Here is a 22,710-nt window from a genome sequence, read left to right on the forward strand (position 1 = left end):
TGCAGAGGAAGAAAGCTTCCTTTGCACCTCCGCACTTCGCACAATTATGGAGATTTGTCAAGCATAACAGTGTCAGAGCACTCAAGGACAAAATGCCTCGATCTCCTCTGCCCTCCCGTCCCCCTTCCCCCTCGCCTACGTTAAGGACCTACTCAGAGCATTGTGTCAATGTCAGTGTCAAAGCACTCACCAACAAAATGACCACTCACAAAATTAACCTTTTTTTATTTGAAAATGACTTGTCAAACACTGACAAATACCGAAAATAAATCGCTCTTCGCTAGGGGAATTATGTCACATCAAAGTTTACTCAACTAATAGAAAATTAAAAATAAAATTTCAATTAAAACATTATTTTTGAATTTACAAAAAATTACGAATATTAAACATTTTTCCAAAACCTCAATTAAAATTGCAAAAATTCAACAAAATAATAAAAAATAAACACACTTATCAAAAAACGAATACTATCTTCCCGACGAAACAAAAACTAATAACCTTATCAAAACAAGCAAATATCACAAAAACTAATAACCTTATCATAACAAACAAATACCACTCACACCCACCGAAACCTTAAACCAATAACCTTATCACAAGTAAGGAAAGAACTATATAACACCTCTCAACATAATAAAAATAAAAAAAACCCACCGAAACCTTCTTCAAATGGTGTTTACACTAACAACCTTATCACAACCAACAATATTTTTATTAAAAAAATAAATTTAAATAAAGAAAATGAACTTACACTTTAAACTTACACTAAATTTAAGGAGCCTCTTGTTGGGCAGGACATGGTGTATCTAGTTAACAGCCTGTACCTATTGTCATTTTATAAACCATTACCCTAGAAACGTAGGGTTTTGTTTTGATTTCTCAGGTTCTGTGATTGTCTCTGCCATATTGTTCATGCATGGTAATCTTTTGCTTCTCAGACAGTTTACCGGAAAGATGATGAATGCGGGTAGGACTCTTCGTCTCATTTCGAGCAAGCTCAGTCCTTCTGCTAGCAGCAAAGCGGCGCCCTTTACAACAAGGGCTAGGTTGCCTCAGACTGCATTCCATGGCAGAGAAACATCCCTCATCGAGTTCTGCGGCACGCCATTTCTTGGAGCGGTTTCTATCCCGCAAGCTCCTGTTCGAGTTCCTCTGAAATATTTTTCTGCTATACCCACTAATTCGTGGCGTTCTCGCAAGTGGAGCAATTGGCGCCCAATATGGAATAGTTCGCCACCAGGCTGCGATTACGAGCATTGGCTCATTGTCATGAAGGTGCCCCCTGAGGGCACCAGGGATGAAATTATTGATAGCTATATAAAGACTCTCGCTCAGGTTGTAGGAAGGTGAGGGGAGGGGTTCGATTTCATTCCTGTGTGTTTTTTGGATTTCTTTTTTTTGTTCTTTTACACCTGTTTGATTTTTCTTGTTGAGACGTTAGTTGGCTCAGGTTTTTGTATTTGAGGGTTTTGATTAATGAAATGGTTTTGGTTTTCTCTTGATATTTGTAGCGAGGAGGAAGCCAGGATGAAGATTTATTCTGTATCTACAAAACACTACTTTGCATTTGGCTTCCTCGGATCGGAAGAGCTGGCTGACAAGATTGAGAGTATGTAGTAGTTCTCAATCATCTCTATGAATTTTGTAGGCCTATCATAATTTCTTTTCTGATAATGGTACCTGGGGTTTTACTAAGGTTTTCCTGTAAATTTGCAGGCGTAAGGTTTTCCCGTAAATTTCCAGGCCTGCATAATATACTCTGGGTGCTCCCTGATTCTTACTTGGACCCCCAAACTAAGGACTATGGAGGTAAGGGTGATTTATCTTTTTTATATTTTGTTTTGTAGTTCCAGCGGAGTCTTTGAGTTGTTTTTCAGGTAGTGGGATGTAATTCATTTGGCAGCCCATTGATTTCCTTAGGTTGAAACATGCATGCTACTTGTCAAGATGCATAGAGACATGTTCCTGATTTATTTACCAGCAAGTATACTTTTTAAAAATAATCTTTATGGAACTGCCACTCTTGTGATATGGGAGCCATTTTCCCAAGAATGCGAAATATGCTGGCATGATCAACGATACAAAGAATTTAAAGGAAATATCTATTCACGTGTGAGTGCGAACAATTTGATCTTAAGTTTAGGCTATGGTGAAAGTACACTATCTATTGACGTGTGAGTGTCAATAAGTTGATCTTAAGTTTAGGCTATGGGGAAAGTACTCTTTTCCTCGAAAATTCTGCATCGGCAGTTGGTTTGTTATACATATGTTTCTCTATAAAATCTCAGTTAGTTTAGAGATTTTAGTCCCAGTTGATATTTGGTTTGCAAAATCTGTAATCACTTTGGAAATTTCTCTGTATCGTGGAGATATCTTCGATGTTTTCTTTTTAACATATCTACCTTTTGGAAGTATATGGAGGCTTTTTTTTGTTCCTACAATTTTTTTGGGGCCAGATCAAACATTTTTTTTTATGTACGAGGTGCAGTGAATTCCAATTCCATGGGTTGATAAAGCTCACTTTAATGTGGGGCTGTCAAATTCACTTCACTTCCCCTTAGCTATTATGACCTAAAGTTAAACTATGAAGTCGTTGTTTGACTAGACCATTCAACACATTGTTAATTCTTCAACTTCAAGTCTCCTTGTTATCTCCTAATCAATTCTTGCGAAGATATGATCATTTCCTTTCTTACACCTCCACTCTAGTTGAGCACATTCATTGTTAGTTATATCATTTCCATGTTCAACTCTGCATTGTAGCAATAAATCCCAACTATCTGAGATAAACCCAATTGAATTAATCTTGGCTAATTTGTACACATAATCAAAGCTTTAATTCTAGTGAGGTATAAGGGAATTTTCTATCTCAACCAATGTTGTTAAAAGCGCGATCGGGATTAAATCGGCGCCGGGAATAAAGCGGAAAAAATCGGCAAAAGCGGGAAAAAAGCGGGAAAAAAGCGTTTGGCACAAAAATATTCATTTTTTTTCAATTTTTTTAATATCTAAACCATCTACAACATAAAAAATACATTGACACATAAATATGATAAAAAAACTAATATATAAGTTGTTTAATATCATTTCTAGCGCTAAAATCACACATAACATTGAATCATGTCCTGAATAGTAAGTCCTGAGTCCCAACTCAGCCTCAAAATATCAACAAAAAATATGATAATGTATCTCATCATGTCATAATGTCATATACAATAAAATGAAAGTCTAATCCTATTGATTTCCTCTGCCCCTCTTGCGAGAAAATGGCACAACTTTCTCTTTCCCTCTAGATGTAGAAGCTGGTGCCTGTGCTGGTGGAAATGGCAGTGGAGTCTGACGTGCTCTAGAAGCTGAAGAACTAGTAGCAGCAGCTACAGGAGGCTGAGGTAGACGGAGACCACGTCCTCTACTGGTGGTAGTGGTAGCCCGGGTAGGCGGTGTCACCTCCTCCTCCTGCTCCTCCTCCTGCTCTTGCTCTTGCTCCTCCTCCTCCCCCTCATCCTGCACTAACCAATCATCAGTGGGATCCATGAGAGGCCTCTCGGTCTCAACCCTCCATTCAGCAGTGGTGTCAATCCCATCCAATGAGATGGCTTCCATATCAGGTGTCCTCTCTAGTTGCCTCACCCACAATCGAAGATTGTAGTAGACATAGACCATGTCATTAAGTCTATGGGACTCCAACCTGTACAAAGTTCATGAAATAATAATTAATAATTAATATTATAAAAAAAATATTGTTTAAAACTTTAATGAATTCAAAAATTTATTTGGAAATTTGCAATATTTTAAATGTTTAAGTGTTAATCTATTGCGCTTCTTGTTGTGTATTTTTTCAAATACACTCCAATTGCGCTCACATCCTGAGGAGCTGCATGTTTGGCTGAGGATGCGTACGGCAAGCTTTTGCAAAAGGGGTACTCTGCCACCATACATCTTCCACCATGCGTCTACAACAAAATTACAAATAAAATTTTAAATAAACATAAGAAAAAAATGGAATTTGAAGAGACAATGAAATTTGAAACAAAGTTACAAAGTACAAACTAAAAAATACCTGGCATTTTAATCGTCCTATCAGTGACAGCCATCTCAAAGCCAAATGTGCCACCTGACATCTTATATGTCTCAATTTGTCTAGAGATCTCTATACGTTGTTCTGGAGTTCTCACCATCTTCTGGACACAGGTTAATAATCCTTCCACGACCTCAGCATCAAAATCAAACCCACATGCATAAGAAAATGCAGGGTTCAGGAAAAGCCCAGCAGCATGAATGGGACGATGGAGTGTGTTGTTCCATCGCTCATCAATCACTTCCCATAGAAGGAGTTGTTTCTGAAACCCATCATCTCCCTTATCATCATAGTAGGACCGAATGGCTTCTTTGGCCCTGTCCATGGCTTCATACAAATAGCCCATTGCGGGCTTCTCACCATCAACCAACTGAAGAACCTTTACCAAAGGTTCAGTAACGGCGCACACCTCCTGCACTCCCGCCCAGAAGTCTTCCTGGTATGAAACTAGTCTGCATACCGCCTCTCCTTCTGGTTTGCGGCTCATTGACGAAGCACGCCACTCCTCTGAAAGAAACATTCTCTTCAAATCCCACATAGAATTCAAAAGGGATTGAAGAGATATGAAACTCGTCGCAAACCGTGTAATGGCGGGGCGCACCAACTCTTTGTTGTTGGTGCATCTTCTCATCAAGCTAAGCACAGATGTATGATTGTAAATAAATTTTGTGATGCTTTTTGATGAGTCAACAATATCTTTGACAAAGGGAATTTTCCCTATGTCCTTTAACATCAAATCAATACAATGGGCAGCACAAGGTGTCCAAAATAAAGTAGGATGCCTGTCCATAAGCATTCTACCAGCAGCAACATAATTTGCAGCATTGTCCGTTATGACTTGGACAACATTTTCTGCACCCACCTCCAAAATAAACACATCCAGCAAATCACATAAAGTTCTTGCATCTTTGATTTGATGAGTTGCATCAATAGATTTGATAAACATAGTCCCCTGCGGACAACTAACCAAGAAGTTTATAAGGGTTCTCCCCTTTTGGTTAGTCCAACCATCTGACATAACAGTGCATCCTGTTGGTGCCCATGATGCCCTAAAATCCTCCAATCTTTGGGTGCAGTCACGCTTTTCCTCTTGAAGAATCCGGCCTCTGAAATCATGATAAGAAGGGATTTTGTACCCCGGGCCAACACTGGCAATAGCATCAACAGCAGGTTGGAAAAATGGATTATTCCTTACAATGCTGAAAGGAATATCACTCCAGAGGAGAAATTTTGCCATCAACCTATCAGCTTGTTCTTTTTCAGTTCTTTTTAGCATTGAACCGATAGTTGGTTGTGAACCAGGTGTGGTTTGAGGAACAAAAAATGATGATGCAGCTACCGGATTGACTGACGCTGCAGTAGAACCAGTGCCACTTGGTCCACTTCCTTCAGCTGACCTTCTTAGTTGCCTTTTGAGTTCTTCTTTGGCCTCTCTAGTGTGCTCTAATTCTCCCAATGCTCTCATGGCTCTTTGGATAAGTTCAGGATTTGTATTTCTACAGGGCCCCACATCACGTCCAGGGATTTGTGCAAGGTGGAACTTCAACCTGTACACCCCCCCGCTTATCTCCTTTCCACACAACTTGCAATTCAAGTTTTGTCTATCATTCGGAGCTTTAGGTTCACCATATTCCCAGAAAGGATCCAATTTCATTGGCATGTTTGTTTTTGAATTTTGAATTTGCAAACCTATGGAAAAATAAGGATTAGGAAATAGGAATTTAGGATTACATAATACAAATTACAATTTAGCATTTACAAAATTACAAAATACAAATTTCCAAATTCCAAAGTTCCAAACCCAAGTTACCCAACCAAATGGCAATGCCAAAAAACAATGAAAAAACATAAACAATGTTTAAAAAAAATGAAAAATAAAATAAAATTGGTTCCCATACTCATACCAAGTTACCCATCCCAAATCAATGAAAAAATACAATAAATTCTTTAAAAACAAAAGGAAAATGGTGCCCACTGCCCATATGAAATTTGCCAACCAAAAACAATGAAAAACAAAGTTTTTAAACAAGGAAAACAAAAAAAAAATAATCTACATACCGTTTTTATGGAGAAATTTGTGATCTCCTCTTGAAATTCTCCAACAAGCACTTGGATTTGCTTCCAAACCCTTCAACTCCTCTCTCCCAACACTTCTCCTCCTCCAACGCGCGCCCAAGTCAAAAATGACATAAAAAAAAATCGCATTCTGGTTATTATAACCGCTGCCCCGCGCCCCGATCGCGATTTTTTCCATAAAAATCGCGCTTTTTTCAAAAAATCGCGCTTTTTTATAAAAAAATCCGCTGATTTTTTGGGATAAAACGCGCGATTTATGCGCTAAGGTGAAAAAATCGCGATTTTATCGCGATTTTAACAACACTGATCTCAACCACTAGACCACATTCCAATGAACCACTACATTCAATGCTGTCACTTGACATGCCATTTGCAAAATCATTCCAAAAATGATTTGCAAAAACTTTCCAAAAATAATTGAACTAATTTGTAATTCTATATGTTCCATGAAACTAGAAATATGTGAGTTTTGTCTCTCATTTTATTCTTCATGTAAATCACTCCGTAATGTTTCCTAACTTGATATGCTTGAGTAAGTGATATTTCTTAATGGTCTATTTTGTAGTCCACATTGCTCAATGAATTTGTGATCAAGTTCTTTGTACAATAGTTGATGCTTTAATGAGTGCCTAGAGAGTTGAGCTCAACACACATGTACCTTTATTGACACACCTTACTTTTGTGTAAGCCATGATTACTTATTTAGAAAATTGTTTTGTTTTGTTTTTGTTAGTGTTGCCATTTTTTTCATTAGTTATAGCTTGGTAGAAATTCCTATTATTGCCTATTATATTTTAACCATGAACATATGCACACAAGTTGTGCGAAACATTACGAGTACTCTCACATAATCACCTCATATATTGATGTCTCAAAATTCTCAAAGTTATTTTCATCTTTAAACTTGGTGTTTTTTTTCAGAATTATATTAGTGGTTCAACATCAAAATCACTTTGAATTATTGGATGGAAGTATTTTTGCAAGGTCGTACTATTTTCCTTCCTTATTTTTCCCTTATACATGAATGTCTTTGTTGATATTAAAGGCATTTCATTCATTCATGCTCTTGTAGGCCAGATCATTATTCTTGTGTATGCTACTTAGTTTTTTTCATGTAACTAAGCATCCCACCCTCTAGCATATAGGAAAGGTTAAGATATTCTTCAGGGCTCAAGGCCATTCAAAAGCTACAACAATATACTACATATGAGCTCAACATGTCACTTGCGAGAATTGAACTTAGGTGAGGATAATAATTGTTCCTCCTAGTCACTTGAGATCAACCCAATTGACAATGCTTGGTCTTCAAATAAGGTCTTCATGCTATGGGCAACCACTTATTCGACTTGTTCAACCATACGTAGTCTGTGAGGGTTTATCACAATCTTGGTCACTTCACATTATCCACCCAATTCAAAAATTGGGTTCTAGTATGGATCCCAACAACTACAAGAAAATCATGGTAGGTGATACATTCTATAAACTTTATGCTACGACCCTCGACTTTATGCCTTCAGGGGACCTTGAGAGGGAGAAACTCACGAGAGGACAGGCTGAATAACAACATGAGTACCAAATCATTGATCACATCCTTACACTCCATCCCATTATTGAGGAGGCACAACCTCACTCTTCAAAAGTTTATTACTGATTTGTGGGCTTTCAGAAAGCTTTTGACTCTGTTCTTTGCAAGGCTTTGTTCTAAAGACTCAGAGATATTTGTATCTTTGGTACCTTGTTGACAACTATCATGCGCCTTTACGAGCCTTTGCGAGTTAGTTCTTGGTTGTCTTCGCACAACAAATAGATTATCAGCTTTTATCATGAGTACCATTGGGGTCAAATAAGGTTGTCCCCTATCCCCCACATTGTTTGATATCTACATTGACAAGGTAGAGTTATTTTTGCATGACATTTAGGAGGGAGATGGATGCCTACTCCATTGTGTTTTGATATCTTTCCTACATTTCATTGATGATGTGATCCTTCTAGTCTCATTCTTCAGGGGGTTGCAGAGAGAGTGGGATGCCTTGGTCCTCTTTTGTGACCTTTGATAGTTGACAATCAACTTGGGTAAAACCATTTCTTTTTTAGAGAGGAGATTGAGATCATGTCCACCTACTTGGGGGTACTCTTCACAAGCCCTCCTTTCATTCTAATGCACTCTAGCCTCAACTTTCAAGTCATCAAAGGATATGGTTCCCTTTGCTTGCTTAAGAGATTGTTTTTGGAATCACTTCCAAGACATATCACTTGTATGTCCACCTACTTGGGGGTACTCTTCACAAGCCCTCTTTTCATTCTAATGCACTCTAGCCTCAAGTCATCAAAGGATATGGTTCCATTTGCTTGCTTAAGAGACTGTTTTTGGAATCACTTCCAAGACATATGGGTTCTTGGGTTACTAGAGTTAGATTGGTCTTCAATAGGGAGTAGAGATCACGCTCATTTGTTGCATCATTAGGTGCAAGCAGTTAGACCTCTAGCCCATCATCCTTGTAGAGTTTGGAGCTTATTCCTTTTGGATTGAAAAAATCTTTGGCCTCATCTCACTCTTGCACTGGATTTAGAGTTTTGGTAATATAACAAAGGGGCGGGATCAATACCCTTACTTGGCTTACTTTTCATCAGAAGTCATTGTATCTGTGAGTTCTCTAGTCCATTCTCGATTCTAGTATGTTGGTGTCTCACATCTCTTAGCATATGTTGGCATTGTGATGGATTGCCTCCACCTTTTCAAATATTCCTTGGATGCACTTGGTCACCTCCTACCTACTTGATAAAAGCTAAACATGGTCATCAAAGAGGACATCTATAGGCAGTTTGTGAGGGTCATTTGGATCAACCCTCAAGGTAGGTTATGTCCAAAGATGGCATTTTATGGTGGACACTTAATGGTTTTGAGATATGGATGTATTATTCAACCCCCTTGTACATATTTCCATTGGATGCGCACTCCTCTGAGCTCTTCAGATATCCTTGGGCCAATTCAGAGTTGGGTCTCATAGATTACGATTCAAGACTGACAACAAAATCAACTGCTTGGATAGGATCAGTCAGCTGTGCCATCTCCATGAGATAGAGATTGAGGAGCATATAATCTTTTGTTGCCAATTTTATTACGAGATCCAAGGATGATTCCATTATCTTTTTGATGGGATACAAACAATTGGCTGATTCTTTAGGTACCTTGACCAAAGATGCTTGGCCCTATATGTAGGGGGCTCTTTGTCTTGATGCTTTCATCCTTAAACCATATCCACTTTAGAGCTAAGCCTCTACTCAATATATTACTTCCTTTTAATGGTGCTTTTGAATTAGAGTACCGAGTAGCCACTGAAGATAGATGATTCCAGATTAATGAAGTCGCGGGGCTCTATCCCTGTCCCAGTGAACCCCAATAGTGCCACTAGACCAGGCCTAGTTCTAATAAACAATATATTTGCATGATATGTTGATCTTATTTTGCGATTCACTAACGAATATGTTTTCATCAAAGTTCTTTTTTCGACAAGCTGCTTTCTTTTATCACGATGATGCAAAAAACACACTTTTCCCTAATATGAGAATATTATAATCGATTTCAAGCTTGCATACAATATCAAGGAAGATCTATTTAGTGATGAATTTGTGGGTGGGAAGTATATATTTCCATCAATGAAGAACAATGAGTCATGGGGCTCTATCCTTGTCTTAGTGAGACCATAGTAGTGCCACCAAACTAAATCCTATTCCAACAGACAATATAGTTGCATGACATGATCTTATTTTGTGATTCACTAACAAATAAGTTCTCATCAAAGTTCTTGTTTGGACAAGATTCTTTCTTTTATCACAATGCAAAAAGCACAACCTTCTGCAATATGAGAATATTATAATCAATTCATTCTTGTGTACAATATCAAGGAAGATCTCTTTAGTGGGGAGGTTGTGGGTGGGAAGTACCTATTCCATCAATGCTGCTTTTGACTTGCATCTAGTACCAACCTCTTGAATCAATTGGCTTGAATAGGCAGTATGGCACATAAAATATGAACCACTTCTTATAGGATTTCAACCTTGTTTGGGTGATTATCACCAACTTTACTTAAAACCATAAAATACATTGTTGACAATTTCTCATAAAAAAATGTGTGCTTATTGTAAGTGTTAGTTATTCATTGCAACTTTTTGTCCAAATTATTTGGATGTTTTGTGTGCTTTTTAACTCGAATTGAAATTTCGAGTTCTTGTAATATGCTTCTAGTTGATTTTGATGGCAAGATAACTTTTTAACTATGATGAAAAGAACACAAAAAGCCCGAATTTACTATGAGGAAATATTTTTTAAACGTTATAGTAAATGATTACAATTCAAATCAAGAATACCGAAAGGTTATATAAGAAGAAAAGGGCATAAACAAAGAGAACTATCAATTGTCACCTACCATTTATTTGAATAAGAACGAATGTTATTAGAATGAGATCGATTTATCCAAAAAATGTGAATGAGATTGGAACTAGAAAAAAATGTAAAAATTTTGGTATATAAAATTTGTCGATCAAAAAGTACATAAAATATTCAAATTTTGAAGAAAGACATATATTTATATGCATCCATATGAATATGAACCATTATACACTATGAAATTTTCCTCATTTATATAGCATGTAACAATGCATGTAATCAAAATAGCTTTGAGTGAAATACATGTCTAAACCAAAATGCATCAACAAAGAGGCTCTGCATGGCCTCTAGAGTCCAAAAATAAGCAAAGTAGTAATGAGTAACTAGTCAAGACTCTAGACTCTACAATCGGATTATATGGTACTAGGTAGAATTATTGATTAGACTCTATAATGGGATTTTGGCTTGCTTCCCTTGGCCTTGAAGATAGTGGTACCTGATCCTTTGGTTGTGGAAGTGGGTCCTAGTCCATCCAAGAAGGGTTTTCATTGTCAAATGTTGGTGCATGGCTCTCCACAACCCACACTAATGAGGCATCAAAGTCTTCTAAGGCTATGTTGCCTGATACAAGGTTGTTGTTCAACAATTGATTGCGCTTCAACTAAAGGTTGTACTAAACAAAAAGCATACCATTCAACCATTTTTTTCCAATCTCTTTTTCTTCTTGGTGTGTATAGGCTAAAAAATGCTCCAGTTGCATTCACACCCAGAAGCCTTGCATGTTTGGCTCAATATTGAAACTGCAAACTTTTGCAAATCAGGGCATTGGCCATGTAACTGTTCTCACCAATAGGTTGCAGTAAGAGTTGGAGGAAAAACAAAAATAAGTTTTAGCAAATGACTTTGAAACTTTGACTCAACTTCTGCAAATAATAATATGTTTTGACTTTGCCATTTCTTACTTGTGGATTCTTTAATCTACTTTTTATAGCCATAAACATGCCAAAGGTAGTGATACTCTCACGAATGTAAGAGCTTACTATGTGTCTTATTTGTTATCTTTGGATTAGGGATCATGCACTCAATGTATCTGTGTAATCCATTTTTTTACCTCCCCATTTTCTTTAATATATTTTTAGTTAAATAATGGTACCTTCAAGGTTTAGAAGATAAAAAATATTCATTAATTGAATTTGATTCTTTGGGTAAGCTTGTGTAATGAATACTAGAACTTAAGATCTTTGAAATTACATACCTTGGGTGTATGTAATTGCTAGCTACATGTAAAGATCTACAGAGTTGTTCCATCTATCATTAGTGATTTTCCGTAGAGGAAGATACTTCTGTCTTCTATAAGCTTATGTTGACTTTATTGTTTCTTTGGCTTGATCCATGGCCTCATAAATAAAACTCATTGTGGGTTTATCATCATCCACCATTTGCAACACTTTCATAAGAGGTTAATTGAATAATGCTGTCTTTTTCCTTTTTCTTTTCACGCTTTGTCAATTGCCTCTTTCCTTTCTTTTCTTTTCACTCAGATTCATTCCACTCATTACAAGAGAACATCAAGTTGGCCTTTTTTGGAACCATGGATTGTGACAAAAGAAAGTTTGTTACAACTTGTGTAATAGATGTTCGGATAAGTTCTCTACCCTTGGTGTTTTTCCTTATAAGGTTCAAAACCCATGTGTGTTTGTAGATATACTTAGTTATGGATTTTGCTTGGTTCACACACTTCATCCTCTCAATTTTTTGATACCATCAAGCATGAGGTCCGAACAATGGGCTTCACATGGAGTCCAAGAAATGGTTGGGTGTTTTTCCACCAACATCTTTTTTTTGCAACACAATTGGATGCGTTGCCTCTGATGACCTATACAACATTCCCCACCCCACCCCCACAACTACTTAATCCAAAATATGAAATTATAATTGTGCATCATTCACTTGATTAGATGCATCCACAAATTTAAGAAACATGATTGCTTTTGGGCAAGCAACTAGGAAATTGATAATGGTGTGAGATCTTATCTAAGTTCATCCATCAAAATTATTGTGCATCCTATTTTAGTCATGTTGAGAGTTATAGCGAGGACAAGAACTTCCTCACGTATTCAAATTTCAATGTGAACATGTGGGAAGTAGTTTGAGATATTTTCGAAAAGTGGTTCTAGTTTTGGAAAAAGTATCTATTTTGTAATTCACTTAAATTAAAAAAGTTAGTCTTATATATAACAATCAAATCTAAAATTTTATTTCCTTCATGACTATATTAAAGATAGATTCTTGGCTAAAAGTAGGTAGAGGCTTCTAATGCACACTTGAGTAGTTGAGCAAATTGAGCGATAGAGAGGGAGAGAGTGCACAATGAGGAAAGAGGTTTTTCCAGTAGCATGTAGTCTCATATAGACATCCATACAATTGTATGAACATTATTTTATGAATCCGTGTAGTAATATGAAATTTGTACAACAATGTTGTACAACAGTCATGCAACCCGTACAACAATGGCGTACAATAGGGAATTGATGTTGCTATTTTTCAGTAATTGTACCTCTCAAACAACTTGTAGAAAGCTCAAATTCAAGGTGAGTGTGAGATCTTCTCTAAGTTCATCCATCAAAATGATTGTGCATCCTATTTTAGTCATGTTGAGAGTTATAGCACGGACAAGAACTTCCTCACATATTCAAATTTCAATGTGAACATGCAGGAAGTAGTTTGAGATATTTTCGAAAAGTAGCTTTAGTTTTGGAAAAAGTATCTATTTTGTAAGTCAATTAAATTAAAAAAGTTAGTCTGATTTATAGCAAACAAGTCTAAAATTTTATTTCCTTCATGACTATATTAAAAATAGATTCTTGGCTAAAAGTAGGTAGAGGCTTCTAATGCACACTTGAGTAGTTGAGCAAATTGAGCGATAGAGAGGGAGAGAGTGCACAATGAGGAAAGAGGTTTTTCTAGTAGCATGCAGTCTCATATAGACATCCATACAATTGTATGAACATTATTGTATGAATCCGTCATCCATGCAATTGTATGAACATTATTGTATGAATCCGTCATCCATGCAATTGTATGAACATTATTGTATGAATCCGTGTAGTAGTATGAAATTTGTACAACAATGTTGTACAACAGTCATGCAACCGGTACAACAATGGCGTGCAATAGAGAATTGATGTTGCTATTTTTCAGCAGTTGTACCTTTCAAACAAGTTGTAAAAGCTCAAATTCAAGGTGACTTTGATAATCATGTAGCTTTGTTTTTTTGGGTAGTGTGTGGAGCTTCTTTCAAACAACTTGTAGAAGCTCACGTTTAATGTGATTTTGATAATCTTGTTGCTCTATTTTTTTGGGCAGTAACTACCTGCATGTGTGTGAATTAATTTTTATGCATTTGTTTAATGTTTAGCTATTGTGTGATTGATGCTATGGTTTGAAGGTTAATTCAACATTCTACTTCTTTGATTGATATCATAAAGACATTAGTCGCCTAGTTCTTGAAATTCTCACATGGCATCATAGTTTGATTGATTTAGATTCTCAGGATTTCATGGCAGTAAAATATTACAGGGGACTAGTGGTTAGAGAATTTCAAAGTTATATCTGATTTGTGTGTTGGTGCAAAAGATCTCAAAGATGGTAGAAATGAGCCTCTAGTTTAAGGACAAATTGGATGGTTCCTTGAAAATGATCTCTAGGATTTTGTCAAGAACATCATGATTCTGTTTATGGATCCAAAGGACTTGGTAGCTCACAACAAAATGGAAATGAAGTCTAAGTGAATGATCTTGGATTTTATAAAGGGCCATTTGGTCCCTCGTGTATTTAAGGATAATAAGATGAAGGAGATGTTGGATGTCTTGGTTAGTATGATATTGCAAAATAAAGCCAAATATGTAGAGATGACCAAATTAGACACAATCATTGGTTACCTTACGAAAATCACATAGATTCATGATCAACTTGCAGTGGTTGGGAAGAAGGTTGCAAGTGCCGAGCTAGTGAACATGACACTAAATGTTTTCCCAGCTTTTGGGAACCATTTGTCAAAGGGATTTGCGCTCGCGAAACCTTCTTGACTTTGAAAGACTTTGAGATGATTGTATTCAAGAGGAGAGACTCGAATGGAGTCAAAGGCCCGTGATAATGGTAGTGATAAGAACTAGCTCTACTTGGTTAGTCAGATGTGGGTAGAGGTAAAGGACCTAGTAAGGGTAAGGGAAAGAGTGAGGAGTCAACATCATAGCTAGGGAAAAAGGATTGGAGTAAAATCAAGTACTTCAATTGTCATAAACATAGTCATTATGCATCACAGTGTTTGAATAAGGAGGATAAAGGGAAACAAAGCATAAGTAGGTACTAGGTAGTAGTCTTTGCAGAAAATCAAATGAATGAGTGTGCTGCCAACTTCAAGAAGGATTTCTTGATTATTTCTTGCCTTTCTACCAGTGTGATTTCAAGGGATGTGTTGTATGTGGAAAATTGGGAATTTTGACGTATGGCATCGACCCAATTGTTGTTTTCTAGTTCGAAGAAACAAGATTCAGGAGTATAGGGTGAGCTTGGTGGTTCTAATGCCCAATAAGAGGAGTTGGTACCCCTTTCGACTTTAGTCAGGTACTTCTTTAGATTTTAACGATGTCTTGTTTGTTCCATGTCTTAGGAAGAATTTATGTTTAGTTTAACTCATGGAGGATAAGGGATTTGCAATGGAGTTAAAGAATTGGCAAGTCCTCAGTAGGCCAAAGGATTCTAGCATAGATACAACTCAGGTAAGAGGGGTTAGAGAAGCTAATTTGTGTCGGTTGGAGGGTGAGCCTATTTGAGCGTTTGGTACATAAATGCGACAACTTGTGTGAGTTGTGGCATAAGAAGAAAGGGCACCTGCATCATTGGGTGTTGCCTATTTTGAGTGAGTCTTCGAGAGTTCAATACTGAGCAACATGGTGAATGTAGAGGGTGCACGCTTGACAAGGGTTGAAAATGCAACAAGAAAATCTAGTTTCTAATTTTGACTTTGCTTTGGTCAAATTAGATTAAAATTCGAATTTCAATTTCAACATAATACTTGGAGGTAGTTAACTGAGGTGACATGGCTCTTGTCACTCAGTTAACTCAGTAAATTTGAGTTGGAGACACTTGAGTTCAGTTCTACATGATTGATTGCTAATTTGTAGCAATCTATTTAAGTTAATTTGAGTTATTGTTAGTTTAACTAGTTCTCACTGTCAAAAGAACTAGTGGAGGTCAAGTTGTGGGTGTGTAACTTTTTCCACACTGAGTGATCATCCAGTTAACTGATCAATCAACCCAAAATAATTGTTGCATGTAGAGAATTTGAGTTACCCAGTTGAGATTGGAGTTCAAGGGCAGTGTACTATCAGTTGTAAACTAATCCAAGTTGTACATGTGGTGCATCCAGTTAGAGGATTTCCCTATGGTAATTGCGCAATTCCTTGGTGCCAAATTCCTAAATAATATGGACAATTTCCCAAGGGAACAACACAAGGAGATAGGATCTTGGGATGTCGGGCCAGGTTCAGTTAGTTAGGCAAAGAGATAGACTATACTAGTGTAGGATGTGCTCAGGCTTGAGAAAACATTGTATTTCTTCTCTATTCTCTGATTAATGCAATACAGATAGTAAGGGGTTTTGAGTAGTTTCTTTCCCCTAGATAAATCTCTATGTATGTGTGATGTTTCCTTTTGCATGTCAACGATTCTTGTTTTAGATGGTGAATTAACTTCCACAGCTGAGTAGAGTAGCTTCAAGTCTGGTGAATTAGTAAATTTCATGAGTAATTTTGAATCTACACATTAATTTCTACAACAAGCATGCCAAGGTAGCTTTCCCAGGGAATGAGCATAGGTCTAAGTGGATTCTAGACCTAGTACGTTCAGATGTTTATGGTATGATGTCATATGTGTCAATAACAGGGACAATGTAGTATGTTTCCTTTATTGATAATTTCTCTCGCAAGACTTTGATCTACTTCTTAAAGACCAAGAATGAGGCCTTTAGCAGGTTTTAGAAGTTCAAAGTTCTAGTTGACACTAGACAACGAAGAAGATCATATTGGACAATGCAAGAGATTGGACCAAGGAGTTTGAGGGTTTTTGCAAGGAGGTGGGGATCAAGAGGTAGTTGATAGTTTTGTACAACCCACAACAAAATGGAGTTGCATAACAGAACAATTGATTCGTTATAGTGGTTGTTAAAGCCATGATATATGTCTAGGACTTGGCGATGTTTCTTTGGGATGAGTTATGCAACACAACAATCGACATCAAGATTCAGTGCCCTTACAAGTTTTTTCGAAGACAAGACACTGATGGAGGCATTCACTAGTAAGAAGCTAGAGTTGAGTCATTTCTACCTCTTTGGTTGTGTAATTTATATACATGTACTGATAGAGAAGAAGACCAAGTTGGAGACCTCCAACATGAAGTGCCCTTTTGTGGGTTACAATGAAACTTCAAAGGCTTACATGGTTTATGTTCCATAGCAGAGGAAGTCAATAGTGAGCCAATATGTAAAGTTTGAGGAAGTCTTTACAATGAGGAAGTCTTGTGAGCTATTCCAATGATGGATGAGTAGCAACATGCTTTCAAGCTCGAGCTAGGGTTACTAGTGATTTCTTGGACATTATGGGGGAAGACATGAGCCCCTTCTACTTTTGTCAAGAGACCTTAATTGTTCAATAAGATATTGAGGGATGCTTAGGAGCACATTGAGGCTTCTAGGAGCATTTTTAGAGGAGATAACCTTTGAAGAAGTTTCCATACTATATAGCATTGATGAACAACATTTTAGATTTCAAGCCTTCCTAATTTTTAGGATGTAGTAGACCAATAGGTATGGTGGGATGCCATGGTGGATGAGTACACCTCCATCGTGAAGAATGATGTTTGGGACATAGTGCCAAGATCGAAAGGGAAGTTTGTTGTGAGTAATAGGTTATACAAGATCAAGAGTGCTGTAGACAGATGACAATATTGAGAAGTTCAAAATGAGGTTTGTAGCAAGAGGGTTTACCCAAAGATAGGGAGTGGTCTATGAGGAGTGTCTTTGGTTTCATATATGGGATGGAGCATACATCAAATGGATGTGAAGGCAACTTTACTCAATGGGATCATTGAGGAAGAAGTGTACATAGAGCAAGCTTAGGGATTTGAGGTAAATGGGAATGAGTTCCGTGTGTAGGGTTAAAAAAGCCTTATATGGACTCAAGTGGGGATTAGGGGCATGGTATTCTAGGATTGATGGGTATATGTAGGGTATGGGTCTCACCAAAAGCAAAGAAGATTATAAATTATATTATATATTTGTTTTGATTGATCTGCTTATTTTGGTGTTGCTTGTACATGACTTGTTTTTGATAGGTGTAGAGAAGTTGATTACATAGTACAAAGTAAACATGGTAGTTGAGTTCGAGATGAAGAATATAGGCTTTATGTATTATATATTGGGGTTGGACGTTTGGCAGAGACTAGGGGAGTTTTCCCTTGGGAAGGGTAAGTATGTAGTTCAAATCTTGAAGATGTTTTCGATGGAGGATTGCAAACCTATGACCACACCCATGATCACTAATTTGAAGAAGGTGACAACGTAAAATTCAAAGTGAATGGATCCAATTATGTATAGGCACTTGATAGATTTGTAACATCCCTGAAATAACAACATGTAATTAATTAGATTAATCAAGCGATTTATAATCAACTAGTTAACATTAAATTCCAAAAAAAATGTGAGTAGAGACAACTTACCTGTGGAATGTTAGTTGAACGCTGGTTGAATTCTGCTAACTGCAACAAAGTCTTGGGGACGATTCTCCACCCAACTATAGGTTCAATTGCACAAAATCTTGCTACAACTGGCCACCCCCGAGCCCTCAATTAACGTACTACTGCCAGGGTATCCTTTGTTTCCTAACACTATTCTCCCAGAGAGTGGATGATGGAATCATGGAATGATGGAATACCTCTCATCTTCCTCCCCATCTATTAAATAGAGCAAACATTGGAAGGGGAACCACATGCGCACACTCCATGTGTCAACATGCAACTTTACTGCTTTCTTGTTTTATTTCTTTTGTTTTTACTTTTTGATAGCTTTACTAATTTTTACTATTTTTCTATTTATTCTTATTTATATTTATTTAGAGCATGTAATTAATTAATTTTATTATTATTTATTATTTATTTACTATTACTATTTTTCTTATTTATTGTTTATTATTTATTTAATATTATATTATTTATTATTTAATATTTATTATTAAGGGACATTACATACTTCCCCACTTTAAGGAACTTCGTCCCGAAGTTAAGTTGAATTATTTATTATTGATTTATTTTGTTATTTATTACTTCATGCAACAGTCCAACACCCTCTGCTGAACTAGTATAACCAGCAGGCATCGAAAGTTTCACAACACCCGGGAAATCCCAAGGAATCTCTATCTTTTTTCCCACTTTCGGAATCAGGCATAAGGCTCCTAGGGCTTGAAATTCTTGAGTCCATGACGAGAACTTGATCAAGTATTTATCTATTTTTTGTACTTCATTTTGTATTAAGTGACTCCTTGATATCATGAAAATTATGGCCTTTGAAGCTTTGGACCACACAAAGCTACAATGTCTAACTTAGGTTGATAATTTGCAGAATTAGTATCATTGAAAGGCATGTCTGCATCATACCACCATCTAGTAATGCATTTTCAATCAGCCACTTTCATCTTCTTCAATTGACATCAAGGGTGGGCTAAGCACTAGAAGTGGTGCTGGGTACAAAGAGAGTCAAGAACTTCTATGTGGCCTCTTCAAATTGAATGAACTAGGGTAAAGAACATGTCCATCTCTATGTTCAATAGGAAAATTGGAGGATCCTTCAAAACTAGGCATTTGATTTTTAAGGTCATTGTTATAGTCATCATCATTTTGATTTCTCTTTATCTTATTACTTTTCTTGGCCTTGGCTTTATCTCCTTGGAAGGATTCAACATAACCTTGTATCACTGCTTTTAGATCAACAAAGACTTTTAGGCGAGGTTCTACTTGTCTTCCTGCATGTGCTAACTGTTGTTTTATCTTATGGATACCCCCTTTTAATTTTTTTCTCACAATAGTCATATATCTTTATCCCCTTGTCATCCAAATGGTAATGAACCCATGCTGGATCCCTTGTCTTTAGGAGCCATGGCAATTTTTACACCAACAAACGAAAATATTAAAATAAAACCTTAGGAGTTCTTAATTATTAGGAAAAAACAGCAATTGTAAAGAGAAGAAGAAGAGCAGCTTTGACACACTCTTCTACGAATTTGTAAGGCATATGAAAGTAACTCCTAACGGCCCATGAAATTCTGAAAATGACCCCTTCAATCAGCTCCAAAAACTGTGCAAAAACAACCCGAGAATTTTGAAAATAGTCCCTTGAAACAGCTTCAAAACTGCCCAAGAAAATCCATTGAAAACTCTTCAACTCAGCTCTTTAACCAGCTTTGCATATCCACAGTATATAATTACATGGTTGGATATGGTTGGATCAGTACATTCATCCAAGTCCTGATGATGAACCACACTAAGTGGTTTGAAAAGCGTTGACAGAAAATTTGAAATATGATTTTTCGGAAGGATTCTCTTGAGTAACTTTGAAACAGTTTTGCAAACAGCTCTCCAAAACTTTTCATGAAACTTAGCTTAAGAATTCCAAATATCTCAAATGAATTGTGTGAGTGAAATAGAGGGGTGGGGGATTGTGACTTTTTTAAATAGCTTTAGTAGGGCCCTAAGGTTAGGTATTTTACTTGCCATTTATTTGTTTATTTTTAATTTAATTAAATTGATTTTCGGTGGTACCTAGCCATGCTGTACCGTGCTAATTTGGTATAGAACCAAAGCTTAACCAGTCTGAAACACCGAATTGGACTAGCATGGTGCCAAAACTGGTTGGATCAGCCGATTGCAGTGTGGTTCCAACAACACTGATAAGAACACATACATACCCAAATAATTAACACATACGAAAGAGATCTAGCAAAAGATCCAAAAGCAAAAGAACACAAGCAAATCCAAGACTTTTGGACTTTTGCCTGCTAACCTTTCTTTCCGTGCTTTTTGCAGGAGCTCCCCTAAGGTGCCCAAAGGTAAATCACTATCTCACCTTATTGATCTTGTACAGTAGTCTCACTTTGGAGTTTTGGAACTCTGCAGTTAGTGGCATACACCTGTAGCACCAGTGTAGAGCACTAAACGTCTAATGAAGTCGAACCATGCTTCTCTATCATCTGTAATCTATCTACCTTGTTCTCCAATTGCCACTCTCAATGTTGTCAGAACCAGGTACTTACAGCCTGTGAGATATTTTTGATTAGGCTACATTTCATATAGATGTAACAAATGTTGTCCAAGAATTTAACGGTTTTGCACTTCAACTTCAGTCTGCTATTTTCTTTAAGCATAACCTCTAGACAATGAACTAGAGTGGCCATTTTAAACATCTCAACATTAACTTGCATCACCTCGAACCCATTTTTCTTTCTTGCAGAGGAGCCAGTTGAAATCATGTCTAGTCATTGGATTTTGGCTCCTGATTTAACTGCAATTTTATTTATGGGTTTCCAAATCAGAGTTAAATCATATTTAATCATATTCTTTACTCAAAACGTGTTCGGAAATTTTTGTTTCACTGTTTGGATGATTTAGTTGGTACTTCTAATTTCTTTTTAAAAAACTGTTTTTAAGATAGTTTGGCTTTTCTTTTATTATTGAATGCAAGTGCCCCTGAAGTTGAATGTGGATCACAAATTCTTTTTTCAGAGTGCATGTTAAAGATTTGGTTGAAAACGTTGTCCCCGTCATTTAGGGTTAGCTTTTTTATTGTAAAAGTCGAGTTTTTGTTCTGGGATTGTTGGTTCAGCTTTGAATTTTGTGCCATTGTCTTTGGTGCCACTTTTGGTTTGTTCTGATTTCCTGTGCTTCTGTTTCAGGGGAACCTTTCATTAATGGACAAGCGGTTCCATATGATACGAAGTACCATGAAGTTTGGGTAAGAAGTCCCGTGAAGACGGTCCAATGGTAGACCACAAAACTTTGACACAGCAGATAGCAATATGCAGCCTCCAGGACATGCTAAATGGTTCCTTGTATAATATTCTGGACATTGTTTTGGGCTAACGAATATTTATGTGAATAGTGGTTTAAACAGGAAAGTACTGCCTTTATATATCTGGGCTAAATTGAAAGTTTGCACGCTTTCTGTGACCCACGGTTTGGTTAATATATTTTTCTTATTCGATAATCAAAATTCTATTTGCGTGGTGATAGTTAGCTGTTATAATTAACGCAGAGGTTTTCTCATGTTACTGACGAAATTCGATTGGAAGCAGATTGGTTACAATGAAGTCTCACACCCCTGTTCTTTCATTAATTTTTTTGGCTAACTGAATTGGAGGTAGGTAAGGGTTTAAACTTGCGTGCTAACTTTCTCCTCGACGAAGTTTGGCAACTAGTAATTTTTTTGCTAGTTCATAATGTGTTAACAGGCAAGTTTATATTTTAATTATATGAATGGTAAATTTGCTGAAAAATTGAGGGTACTTGTCCCTTGACAAGTGGCTAAGTTTTCCACGTGGATTATGGGAATGGACAGCTCCGTTTAGATGCTAGTCACTGGTAAGGCTTTCTATGGGTGCCCCTTTAAGATGCTAGTCACCAATAGGCTTTGGCTTTGTAATATTACGTAGGAAACTAGCCATATCAAGATAGGCCCTCCCTGTAAGAGCTTGTTAACCAGAGCTCTTGTGTGAGTTGGCTTATCTTCTGCAAATGAAAGTCGTTTATTTTTTTTAATCTGATTGACGAGTTGAATCTTACACAATAGAATGTCATATAGATTGGTGAGAAACTTCTAGCTACTTTCTCTCGTTTTGAAAATCATATCTATTATTATGAAGCGGGTCTAACCAAATCTACTATATCAAGTGAAATGTACAACATCGAGTGAATCACAAGGTAGTCAGTAGGATTTTTACATATAATTTACAATACTCGTTCTAGTTGGCTTATATTGATATGTTGATAAATTGATATATTTCATATTTCTTTTCGGAGAATCTCTCTTTTTATTGTGAATGATATGCTTTGATGAGAGCTATAA

At 36.8% G+C, this 22,710-nt stretch overlaps 1 protein-coding gene across 1 annotated transcript; it reads left to right on the forward strand.

Moving 5' to 3' along the window:
* The first annotated feature begins 772 nt into the window (after positions 1-772).
* LOC149181410 (multiple organellar RNA editing factor 8, chloroplastic/mitochondrial-like) lies at positions 773-21,877 on the forward strand. The gene is made up of 4 exons (XM_089416608.1): positions 773-1,346; positions 1,512-1,609; positions 1,717-1,809; positions 21,542-21,877. The coding sequence occupies exons 1-4, from the start codon at positions 913-915 to the stop codon at positions 21,631-21,633; spliced, it is 717 nt and encodes a 238-aa protein (XP_089272734.1). The 5' UTR covers positions 773-912; the 3' UTR covers positions 21,634-21,877.
* Positions 21,878-22,710: the final 833 nt, after the last annotated feature.

The sequence above is a fragment of the Pinus tabuliformis genome, chromosome 3_2, assembly GCF_031772625.1.
Source record: "Pinus tabuliformis cultivar Carrire ecotype Pingquan chromosome 3_2, CPIR1, whole genome shotgun sequence".
Lineage (NCBI taxonomy): Eukaryota > Viridiplantae > Streptophyta > Pinopsida > Pinales > Pinaceae > Pinus > Pinus tabuliformis.

Excerpts from the sequence above, each read along its gene's own strand:
- LOC149181410 (XM_089416608.1), top strand. The coding sequence starts at position 913 with ATGCATGGTAATCTTTTGCTTCTCAGACAGTTTACCGGAAAGATGATG. Across the intron at positions 1,347-1,511 it reads CTCGCTCAGGTTGTAGGAAG|CGAGGAGGAAGCCAGGATGA; the intron begins GTGAGGGGAGGG and ends TGATATTTGTAG. Across the intron at positions 1,810-21,541 it reads CCAAACTAAGGACTATGGAG|GGGAACCTTTCATTAATGGA; the intron begins GTAAGGGTGATT and ends CTTCTGTTTCAG.